At 32.0% G+C, this 13093-nt stretch overlaps 1 protein-coding gene across 1 annotated transcript; it reads left to right on the forward strand.

The window, feature by feature from the left end:
* The first annotated feature begins 8804 nt into the window (after positions 1 to 8804).
* On the forward strand, positions 8805 to 12638 carry LOC124543701. The gene is made up of 5 exons (XM_047121971.1): positions 8805 to 8920; positions 10196 to 10415; positions 11019 to 11149; positions 11714 to 11866; positions 12461 to 12638. The coding sequence occupies exons 1-5, from the start codon at positions 8854 to 8856 to the stop codon at positions 12610 to 12612; spliced, it is 723 nt and encodes a 240-aa protein (XP_046977927.1). The 5' UTR covers positions 8805 to 8853; the 3' UTR covers positions 12613 to 12638.
* The last annotated feature ends 455 nt before the right edge of the window (positions 12639 to 13093 follow it).

The raw sequence follows: 13093 nt of genomic DNA on the forward strand, positions 1-13093 counted from the left end.
TTAGTATGCTTAAATCTTTAAAACTACACAATTATTTAAAACTACACCTGTTCTCCCTTTGAGGAGAAGGTTTGGAACATATTCCACCACTCTGTTCCAATGCGGGTTGATGGAAAACACATACGACAGAATTTCTATGAAACTAGGCACGGTGTTTTCCATCACCGCCGAGCATGAGATGAATTAAAAACAGTCATTGCTGCCTGCAACACTCAATAGTTACTATTTTTCAACATTTAAAATATTTAAACACACAAAGTTAATGCGATTATTTTTCTAATAAACGTACATAAGCATTACATGCCCTTAGGCTGTGGTTAAAAAATCCTTTGATATAGTGACGGTTTGCCAGTAAGTAAGCATAAACTGTATAGTGGCATCACGGCACGTTCTGCATACACCGAGCTATGGGATTCGATTAGTTTGATTTACATGCAGGTACGGTGCTGATTGGACGGAACCGTGTAATGGATCATTGTATACAATTCTGTTAACTGTTATTCATTTTAAAATTCAATATGTCTAGTATATGTACACACATAAGTAATAGTATCGCCTAGTGATTAGAACGCGTGCATCTTAACCGATTATTGCGGGTTCAAACCCAGACAAGCACAACAGATTTTTTATGTGCTTTATATATGTTTATAATTGATCCCGAGCTCGGTTATAACGGAAGTCATCGTGAAAGAAACAAAATGTGTTAAATTACAACGAAATTCTGCCACATGTAAATCCACCAACCTGCATTGGAACAGCATTGCGGAATATAGTCCTAACCTTCTTCTCAAAGAGAGAGGAGGCCTTGGCCTAGCAGTTCGAAATTTACAGGCTGTAACTATTATAATAGACCAATAAGGCAATCGACATATATAGCTATTATATATTTGTCTTCTATAAGCCCGTCTGGATATCATCCACCAATTACTGTACCGTCAAACATTGAATCGCTGTAATCTGGTTCGATGGGTGAATCAGTCAATTTAATTACAAATACTAGAGATGCAACATCTCAGATTCAACGATTGGGACAGCACTATGTTCATAATTGTATAACTTCCAGATAGTACAATCTATTTGATAAGTGCATTTTTATACGAAAACCTCCAATTGTAAATTATCTTTATCGTGATGTTCTAAAGAATACAACTATCTTTACAACTTCTGGATACAAAGCCTTTTAATCATTTTAAAACATAAGTTTAGACAATTTTACCACAAGCTGCATTGGTATTGGTATGGATTTGCATGACAATAAAAATATTAAATATATTGAATTTTTAAATTGATATTGTAAATTCCTCAGTAAGAAACAGAAATTACGTGCGTCTTTTAAGCTGTTTTGGCATTGAGCAAGGTAAAATTCATTTGTTATTTGGTTATAAAGCAAAATGTATATATGTTATAATTAAAATTGCATTCTACACAATATTTTAACAAAACTGTACTATTCGGTACTGTTCATTCGTTTACTCATACATACACACAATATTACATTCACATCTATATAACACTCATGCTCGATGCGCATGCATAAAAATATAACTAGGTAACAAAAAAGAACCGTTTTAAAAACATCATTAATTTTATGACTGATCTATTGATTGACTGATCAACTAATCGATTACATTAAATTATTTAAAATGATAACTACATCGAGTTCAGTCCAATATTACACATTTTACTAATAAGTGCAATAAAACCATTAAAAGTAAATAGAAAACATTATTCATAATTTCAACTTCTAAACATCATCTAAGCAGGCTTTTAGTACTCAACAGACCAATTAAATGATTATGCTTTTCTCAAATTAATTATGAATGCAAAATAATCAAGTTTGTGACCTTGAATTCTCAATAACGAAACAGTTTAGGCCTCTTGGAGATATCTAAGTCGTAGATTTAAATGAGAGGTTCTTCTCAAGTCTGAGGTGTTTATTTCCGGAACAGGTGGTAGATTTTTGACTCTTAATAAGCAAGTGTGGCACTTCTGTATTGAATAAATAATAATAATAAATATGAGACAACATCACATACATTACTCTGATCCCAATGTAAGTAGCTGAAGCACTTGTGTTATGGAAATCAGAAGTAACGACGGTACCACAAACACCCAGACCCAAGACAACATAGAAAACTAATGGTAATCTGCATCGACTCGGCCGGGAATCGAACCCGGGGCCTCAGAGTGGCGCACCCATGAAAACCGGTGTACACACCACTCGACCAGAGAGGTCGTCAAAAAGAATTTTGACTTTGAATTTCGACGTTTAGATATCAGGATCAGGTGGCCTATTTGATTGCATTCTTTTTTACTTTCTGCTTTCTGTTACGGATTTCTACCTACCAGATAAAACAATTTAACCAAATGCGTATATAATGTTATATCCGTATGTACAGGCTTGAAGTATATTCCATTACACTATTTCAATGTTAAGTTAAGGCCTCCTCTCCCTTAGGAGAAGATTTGGAGCACATTCCACCACGCTGCTCCAATTCGGGTTGATGGACGGGTTATATAAATACAAGATAAAAAATCACGCAAAAATTCGAACTATATAATACATTATGTTAATTATGCTAATACATTTTTTTTTAGTTTTAACAGCTGCGATGCATTTATTGAATGTTATCAGCATTTAATATTTTAACATTGATCTAAATTCATTTTACATATTATCAGAACTATAAATTAAAACCAGTTCTTAAATCGTAAAGTCGGGTTTTAAATATAGTATTAAAATTAGACTTAATTTTTATAAAATATCCGTAGTAACACAATAAGTTTGTTCGCTAAAGTTTTACACACTGCATGTTACATTTCGATGCTAAAGCATAAAAGACACATAATTCGAATTATATGGATATTATGTAAGCATAGTATCCATATAATTCGAATTATGTGTCAACCTGTAAATGTCCCACTGCTGGGCTAAGGCCTCCTCTCCTTTAAGGAAAAGGTTCGGACCATATTCCACCACACTGTTCCAATTCGGGTTGGTGGAATGCGCATGCGACAGAATTTCTATGAAATTAGGATGTTTTCCTTCGCCGAGCACGAGATGAATTATAAACACAAATTAAGCACATGAATATTCATTGGTGCTTGCCTGGGCTTGAACCCACAATCATCGGTTAAGATGCACGCGTTCTAAACACTGGGCCATCTCGGCCATAACAAAAATAAATTTTATTCAAGGATTTCCTGCTTATAATTACACCCATTCCAATCACGGAAGTGAAGATAAACAAACAACAAACTTACAAATTCCATACCATTTGCCAATAAATCTACAATGTTATCCACTAAAAACAGTCCTTGATTTATATTTCTTTACAAATCATAATACAACACTATTTTAATTAACTAAAAATATTCGCTTTACTTCCACAATAACGACAACAACTTCGGCAATATTCAATCCGCCAGTTTTTACGAATCCATGATTAATGACTATATTCAAGACATCGACCGGAATCGTGTCAAATCAATGTCAAAGTTGTTTGATTCGCTCCTCCTGCAATTGGTAGGCTATACTTTTCAATTTATAACTACAAATGTTTAAGAATACATACAATTTAAAACATCTACTTCATAACATTTTAAAATAGCTGACTGGTATACAAATCTCAACTTTTGTCAGTGGGCCTTATCTACTTAAAATTTTTAAGTGATATAGGGATGTTGTCGTACGCAAAAATTGACCATGGAAAAAATTAAAATCATTTATTTGTATGAAAATCATTTATTAATTTATGATTTGGAAAGGAATATGGAAATCAGAATTTAAGTAATTAAGGAGTCAAGGCTAGTTGATACGGGGTTTTTAAAAATACATCTCTTAATTGCTTTAAATTGGGGATGAAAATTTGTATGGTTTGAAAAACGGAATTATGTATTTAGAGTACAGGTTGACAGAAAAAGAGTAGTTTCAACGTTTTTGGAAATTCATAACCGTAAGTGGAAAAAATACATAGATATAAGATTTTAAATTATTAATTTCTGGATATTTTCCATGTTTTTATATTTTTGTTCGGTGAAGCTCGATATTTCGACATTATCTACGAATGCCTTGTTTACAAAACTTCCCAGGTAAATATCCCGAAATTAATAACTTTAATAATAAAATACATACATAGATCATATAAATTCGTCTTTGAATTAGAAATATTAGAAAGGACACAAGACATGTTACGGAAGATCGTTCGTCCGTTCGTAAATCCAGTACTTTTCCATGACATATCCGCCGCTTACAATATCCGTGTTGTTGTTTAAATAAAGCATGCAAAGTGAGACTTGCCATAATCATGTAGTAAGATTAGCTGATTCTGGTAGATGTGATTGTGTTTTTATATTTTCTTATATATCCCATTATGTATTATCTATACATATAATAAAATTGAATTGTCTGTTTGTAATAGTAGATAGCCCTTTTTTAATCAATGCCTATGTATGTATACATGGCAAATATACCAAAATAACATTTTTTACAATTTTTGTCTGTCTGTCTGTTCGTTGCGGTTAAGCTCTGGAACGGCTGGACCGATTTTGACAGGACTTTCACTTGCAGATAACTGATATAATAAGGAGTAACTTAAAATACAATATTTTTTTTGTTATATTCAAAACCGTACAAGGTCGCGGATACAGCTAATGTATAAAATAAAACCTTGAAGTTATCCATAGGTATTTTCAATGGGTAACACATGTTCTTTTTAATTTTTCTAAGATTGAAAAGAACATGTTACTTAACTTTATTTGGATTACTTAGATTATTGGTGCGAAAATCTTAAACATAAGAATCTTATAGAACAGTGACATTTGGTAAGATTCTAATCATTTCATCTTAGAGGATCTTTTAAAAAAAGTATCGCTATAAAAACTTATAATCTTACATTTAAATCCCCATAACAAATTTAAACAATCAATTTAGATTCGAATCCTTGAAGATAAAAATTTCGAAAAAGGTTTTTGTAGTTTTATTTTTATTTACGATTCATATTCATTAATATTCATAATCCAATAACTTATTTGGGTTTGATTGATAAAAATATTATATAATTATTAACATTCAAAAACAGGTCTTATAAATTTATCAATTAAGGAATAAAGAATAACGAAACACTAAATTAATCAATTAATAAAAAGGTCCTTTATGTATAAAACGAAAAAACAGACTTGATACAACATATTTTTTATGGATGTAACAATCGGAAATTCGTATAAGAATATTTTATTATACCAACATCAAAATAATTATTATTAACAAAATGGACGTATATAAATAATCTGAACAAAAAATCATTATTATTATTAAAAATTTAATTTTGTCCTGTTGAAAGAATTCTTATAGCATTTTTATAAATTGCATTATAGTTTAACAGTACGAGCTATGTGTTGGCTTTAGAATATTTTTTTACTTACCTATGTTTTAACAATCTCGAGTGCAATAAAGGCCAACATGTGTCAGATTGTATATTTCTATCTGTAAATTATTATGTGCCTGAATAAGAAATAATAAATCAGACAGTAAGTCTGTTTTATTATATTCTAAAAAAATGCAAATGAGCATTTTTTTATGGAATAGGTTGGCGGACGATCCTATGGGCCCCCTGAAGTTAAGTGGTCATCCCCCTTAGATGTATTATAGATATATTATGATGTATTATGATATTTATTGTAGATGTCATTAGACATTGTAAGAAATATTAACTATTCCTTGCGTCGTCAATGCGCCACCAACCTTGGGAACTAAGATGTTATGTCCCTTGTGCCTGTAGTTACACTGGCTCACTCACCCTTCAAACCGGAACACAACAATACTGAGTACTGTTGTTTGGCAACCCAGACTGGCCCAAAGCCCTACCACCAAGACTTTATTTAATCTTTCATGATAATTCTTCTAGGGATAAGTATACCTCTTACACTAAGACCTCTGTTATGTTTTGTATGTGTATAATAAAGTAACAAATAAATAAATAAAAAAACATGATATATGTAAAATTATTTAAATCATTGAGCTAAAGTAGATTTAAAATATATGCCGCAAATATCAAAATATTCCATGCCAGTAAGTTGTTTTCGTTATGTTAATATTATTAATTAAATACGTTATATAAAAATAAACACACAAAGCCTTAGATACAAATTTTATTTTTTATTTTAATTAAATACAAAAAGAGTTATTTTATGATAAATCTCGTCTATATCTCCGACCACAATCAATATAATTAAAGCAATTTTATTATGGATTACTAGCTAGCCTTCGCGATTTCGTACTGGCTTTGCCTCTGCTGTCTATTGAATAATATATAAATAGTTTACACGGCACCCGCAAATAAAATTCTATCGGCATTATTGTTTCAAAATCTTCATATTGCAGTAAATTTACATACATTTTTGGATATTATTGCGTTCAAACAGTCAAACTGAAGTAGCAATTTGTTTTTTTGTTTATTGTAATATGGACGTAGACTAGATGCTTAAGGGTCATCAAATGTAATCCACTACTGGCAAAAGGTCTCTACCAAATAAGCCAAAGCGTCCGATTTTCCGTCTTCCACATCTAGTAGGGTTATATCATCTTCATCGGGTCATTGGTCTATCTGGCTATTCTACATTGGATTTCCCGATCCACTAGCTATAGGTACCGACTCCGACATACGCGACCAGCCCAATGCCACTTCAGTATGCTAATCATAAGAGCTAGGCAACGTAAGGACTTTGCGAAGGATGGCAAAGGAATGAAGTGCCATTCGAAATGAATTTTTCGATCGAATTTGTTCCTACTGATCTGTTTAATTTTGATGTCCTTTCGATGTATGTCAGTCCTGGTAAAGTATTCCTCTTTAACATGACCTCTATCCCAACGCGCACAAAGAAATTTGACAACTCTTTTCTTTGTCGAACCGCCAAAAAATGGAACTCTTTACCAGCACACGTGTTCCCCTCCTCTTAAAACCTGGGTGCCTTCAAACGAGGCGTGAAGAGGCATCTTGCGGGTCGGCATGGTGAAGGTGACTACTGCAGCTCATTGTTGCTGTGCGTACTAGTCTTCTTCGCGTTTGGATTCCATTTCCACTTACCATCAGGTGGAGTGGAGTCATATGCCTAACCGGTTATTATAAAAAAAAACCTTGGTTTTGTTCAAGTTCATACCGAAACCAAGTAGTAGTAGTTTCGCTTCGACTGCGCATAATTTTGGTAAGTTGTTCCAGAGATGATGGCGTCGTTGGTAAATGGTTAATGTAATCGCCGTTTACATTAACTCCACATCCAGTCCAATCCGGTATCATGAAGACGTTTTCCAACGCGTAAACAGTTTCGAAGATATAAAATCTCCCTCTCTGAGCAGTAAGATCCGATAAGACTTCGTATTACAGTTGAGGTTTTTGGCTTTCTTCCACAAAGACCATACACAGATGGACATTATACTCTTCGGTCTTCAGACTACTGGATAGTGTGGATGTTATTTACGGTGCAGTGGCCTCATCAAAAGCTATCTCGCACTGAGGACTGAAACTCGCCTGAACAGCTTATATAAGTGGCTCAGGCATACCGTACTTCTTCAAGAAGTTTTTCTCATCCGTCTTGAACAACACCTCACTCTCCGATTTTGCACCCAACCTTTGACCCCGCATTCATCGGTTAATATTTCATATCCAAAGAGCTAGCCAACTTAGTTTTAATAAAAATATGTTATATTCGCCCTATTTATCGTTGTAATTTTATGAGACATACAGATGTAACATATTCAAAATAAGATTATTTATTTAATTCGCGGTCGACAGAGATATCGAATGAAATACCAAAAACACTTATGAAATAATAACCACCTTTATTAAAAAAAAAGAATGGTGTAAGAAAAAGGTTTTTGTAAATTTTTTACCTTAAAAAATAATTTATAAAAATAGAGCTCATTTGACCAAATGAGTCGAGATGGCCCAGTGGTTAGAACGCGTGCATCTTAACCGATGATTGCGGATTCAAACCCAGGCAGGCAATGCTGATTCATGTGCTTAATTTGTCTCGTGCTCGTGAGGAAACCTGCATGTGACAAATTTCATAGAAATTCTGCCACATGTGTATTCCACCAACCCGCATTGGAACAGCGTGGTAGAATATGTTCCAAATCTTCTCCTCAAAGGGAGAGGTCGCCTTTAGCCCAGCAGTGGGAATTTACAGGCTGTTGTTGTTGTTGATGACCAAATGGGTAAGGAACGAGGATTTTAACAAAAGCTCGCTGGTTTAAATTATGGACACGCATATTATTAGTAGGGTTTTTCTACAACTTTATATGACATCTTTAGGAACATTTTGTCTATCTACATAGAGGTCTACGATACTAAAAATCTATATATATATAGGCAAGAGTACTAGTGTAATGGAAAGTTTTCACTACAGCCGCTGGACAGTGGCAGTATAAATATAAATTATCCCGTATAGGCTATTCGCCAATAACCTTGGAAATTAAGTTACGTTTGGTGCCTATAACCACACTGGCTCATTGACCTTGAAAATGAAACACAAATATACTAAGTATTGCTTTTTGGAAGGTGCAAGTTGATTGAACCCAGACCCTACTTCATTAGTAATATCTATATAAAAAATAATACTTTAATTTAATGCTTGGGTTCGATCCCTTAGCACAATATAATAAAATACATGCCATTATTTGTATAATTTGACCCGAACGTAACTCGTCCATCTAACAGGCAAGATTATCAATCTTGTTTTAAAAAACAAAAATATTCAACTTTTGTACTTATATATAAAAACGAATGGAAGCTTTCGACATCAGTATTGAAATAGCCTCTAAATAATAGTCACGAATTTATAGTGAATTAATTTAAAATGTTTAAGTATATGTGTTTAGTAGCCTGTTTCTTGGGTTCGGTTCTCGATACAAACGCTAACGCAGGTAATCAATATTTATTTTAAATGATATAAAAAAAATATTATTTAATTGGAATAATTTTATTTTGTTAAAAAATATTCATATAATTTCTACATTTCGTTTGTTACTTAAATACAATTAGGGGCCATAATTTTTATTGATATACAATGCAAGATAATATATAACTATTATTGATACTGAGTTGCATAAAACCTTTAAATCTAATAAATATAGTAATATAATATATTTTTAATGAATACTTTCAACGTGGTAGTATATTATGTATTAGACGTATAACGCTGCTTGAACTACTATTAAAATTTGTTAAAATACTACTACAAAAATATTACACTACTACTGAAATACTTGTACTAGTACTATTAAAATATTACATCTATAATAATTAATACGTCACGATAATAATATCACCAATAAGCACCTTAGCTTTGTTACTAAGAGGTTTGGCAAATTCTCGGGTTGAAAATATGGATGATGTTAATATTTTTATTCAATTAAATGATAATTTATTTTAGTGTTGTAAGTTAATAAAAGCAAATTTCGAATAATAATTACACATGAGTTCAAATATTTATTTGTCATCTTACTTACCTAATAGTTTTGTTTGGTTCGTGTGATATATACTAAATTGGTTTTATTTTGATAGTTATGTTTGTTGAAACGATGATCTATTTTAGTGCGTTGTTAAATTCTATGAAATATTTATCTTAACTATTTTATTTAAATAAATATTCTTTCGTAATCGAAATTAAAAAAAGGGGCTTCTATTTATAACAATTATTGCAGCACTCGGATTATTTTTAATGTTAACTGACTTTTATATATACAATTTCTATATACAATGTACCTATACAGTAAATACCGTAACTTTGTTTATAAAACTCGTTGGGCTAGACAAAATGAGTTCAATAGTTGTCAAAGCGAAATCTTATTCCTTATATTCAATTCAATAAGTCAATTCCGCAACTATACATTAGGTTTATATAAAATACATATGTACTAATCATAATATTTGACAATTTATACAAAAGAAAGCGGCAATCATTATGTGGATTGATCCGGGCTTAATAGGCAGATAACACTGATTATTTTTTCATGAAACATGAATAACTTACAATGATATGCTCCGACCTTAAGAGTGAGCCAATAATTACCTATATTTAATATTTCTTACTATAGCAATGTATGTGATATTGTTAGTCATATTGACTATCTAACCAAACCATGTAGCTACATTTGGATATCTAACAAGCAATATAAATGTATCACATCTGTTTATAGTGTACGTTGTCAAACCATGCAAAGCGGATGATAAAGCCTGCCTCATATCAAGCGCACAAGAAACTGTTCCTCACTTCACGCTTGGTAACGAAGAATTAGGAATCCCAAGTACAGACCCACTCTTTGTACATGAGATAAAATCAAAACAACCGAATCTAAACATTGAATTCAGGGACAATGTTATTCGCGGTGCAAGCAAGACGAAAATCATGCATTTGGAGTGAGTACCTACAGCAATATTTTTATCAATTATATGACCCAACATGTACATCCAGTAAATTTCCCACTAATGGTCTAAAGGCTCCTCTCTCTTTGAGGAGAAGGTTTGGAGCATATGCCATCACACTGCTCCAATGATTGGTTAATGTAGCAGAATTTCGTTGAAATAAGACTCATCTAGATTTCCTTCATCGTCGAGTACGAGATGAATTACAAACACAAATTAAGCACATGATAATTCAGTGGTGCTTGCCTGGGTTTAAACTCGCAATTATCAGTTATGATGTACGTTTTCTAACCACTAGGCCATCGGGCATCATATATTTTACGGTTGTGACGAAACATACGTACAAATAAAGATACTTATCCCTACTACTATGTCAGAAAGATTATCACATTTCAGACTTCATTTGCTTTATTAAACTTGCTTTTAATAATTAATTAATATAGAATACTGTACATTAATACCATAATAGGACACTATTTTTTATATTAGTTACTTTAAATTACTTACTATTACTATTTAACTGATAATTACTATTGATAAATACAAAAAATTAATATTGGGTTTATAATTAATAGGTAAAACTTATATTTCTTTCAGGCGTGACGTAGAAAAACAAACAGTGAAAATGACCTTAGGCCTACCTCTCCACATAACTGGAAAATATGATTTGCAAGGAAAGATTCTCTTCCTTCAAGCAGTAGGCAACGGAGACTACGAATTAAAAACCAGTATGTATACTTTTTACATCACTATACTATACTTAATAAATAAATGTGTGGTCAGTAATAACTCAGAGATAATACCTGAGTTACCATGTATAAGAAATCGTTAAATGCATCTACGAGCTATATTGACGTAATTTTTTCCATATAATTGGAAATGTTTTGATACTGCCAAAGTATCCATTTCTTTGCTACCTAACACCTAACATACCTAACCTTTTGATAATGTCAACGGCTAATATACATACGTTCCCTAACGAGAGCTTATAATATTAGAAAATAATGATCAAGATTATTTATACCTGGTATAATGATATCAGTATATTGTAGTATAGTAATGATTATGTTTGTAATTTTAAAAAAAAGTTGCTTTAAGATGAATAACGATTTGTTTAAATCTAAAAAAGATATCTTGTTCAAGATTTTTCTTTTTATTTTACCTAGTACAAAATCAACATGTACAATTTAATAAATATTATTTTATGAAATAATTATTTATGTATTCACGGAGCAAAAAGAATCTCATCGTTATTTTGGCATGGTAACAGTGATTTCATTTTACGTTCTCAGATAATATGGTGTTCACAATCGACGCGAAATACAAAGTTATCGAAAAAAAAGGAATAAAACACTGGAAAATCACTGGTTTCAAATACACTTATGATTTGGTTGAAAAAGTACACATCAAATTTGATAATCTATTCGGAGGTGACGAGTCAAAGGGTAAGCATTGCGTTCATTATAAAAATATATAAAACTAATTGTCTCTCGCATTTTAAGGGTTGGTTATAATTATGTTAGGCAAAAAAAGTAGCGTATAGGACATACGCTACTTTTCTTGGAGCTCAAGTTTCCTACATACAAAATTTCATGGAATTCGTTTCAGAGGCTTGGTCGTAAAAGAACGACAGACAGGCAGTCAGACGGAGTTACTTTCACGTTTATAATATTAGTATATATTGTAGTACATACATTATTTAATAAACAGTCTATTCAATATTTTTATTAACCCACCGGACCAATGGGCTTACTAATGCTAAGTGGTCAACATCATCCATAGACACTGAAGCTGACCTCGTGAACTATGATGTTACATTGAGTATATCATACCTACAGTTACAACAACTTTCAAACCGAAACACAATAATACTATACTATTTTTGGTGGTCCAAGATGTGACGAATTATCATACCACCATAATAACTATGTACCTTAATACAACACATTGGTTATACATAACTGTTAATATTGACGTTAAAACACTGAAATATCATTATTTGAAACGAAATCTTACACAATATTTTATCATTTTTCCAGCTAAGCCGATTAATGACGTTTTAAATGAAAGCTGGAGGGAAATCATTGAGGAAATGGGCAACCCCATCATAGAACCCATTGTGACTGCTTACATCGATGTTATAAAGAAATGGCTCCTGGTTATGCCGACAGACAAACTTGAAATTGTTTAAAGTACTTTATGAATATTTAATGTAAAACAACAACAACAATAAATCTTTTAGAAATTAATTTTGTAGCGAATTTTATTACATATACTTAATTTATTTAAATATTGTAATACCTATTGTATAACTACGTATAGCCCCATATATATTCCAATGGAAATAGGAAAAAAGTTAAAAAAACTGTTAGATATACGTTTTTCATGTGTTTTGTTAATAACTCAGCTATGTAAGACACTAATAAGACTTCATGATTACTGTATCTTTATCCATGATACAACACTACTACACTTAATTTCTTATATCTACTTTAATTTTACTTCCGACCACAGTTTTGTCGACGTTCAAAGCGCCAGATTCTCGCAAATCCATAGTGTTTCTCTCAACCAATGATATCGCAGCATATTGCTATTTGGATTTTATCCAGTTATGTTTGACATAGAGTCTATATTTACAAATTACAAATTTAAAATTCTTCATATTGCTCATC

The sequence above is a fragment of the Vanessa cardui genome, chromosome 3 (genome assembly GCF_905220365.1).
Source record: "Vanessa cardui chromosome 3, ilVanCard2.1, whole genome shotgun sequence".
In the NCBI taxonomy this organism is placed as follows: domain Eukaryota; kingdom Metazoa; phylum Arthropoda; class Insecta; order Lepidoptera; family Nymphalidae; genus Vanessa; species Vanessa cardui.

Bases quoted from the DNA above. Each gene is read 5' to 3' on its own strand.
- LOC124543701 (XM_047121971.1), top strand. From the start codon at position 8,854: ATGTTTAAGTATATGTGTTTAGTAGCCTGTTTCTTGGGTTCGGTTCTC. The intron at 10,416-11,018 runs GTGAGTACCTAC...TATTTCTTTCAG, and splicing joins ACGAAAATCATGCATTTGGA to GCGTGACGTAGAAAAACAAA. The intron at 11,150-11,713 runs GTATGTATACTT...TTACGTTCTCAG, and splicing joins AGACTACGAATTAAAAACCA to ATAATATGGTGTTCACAATC.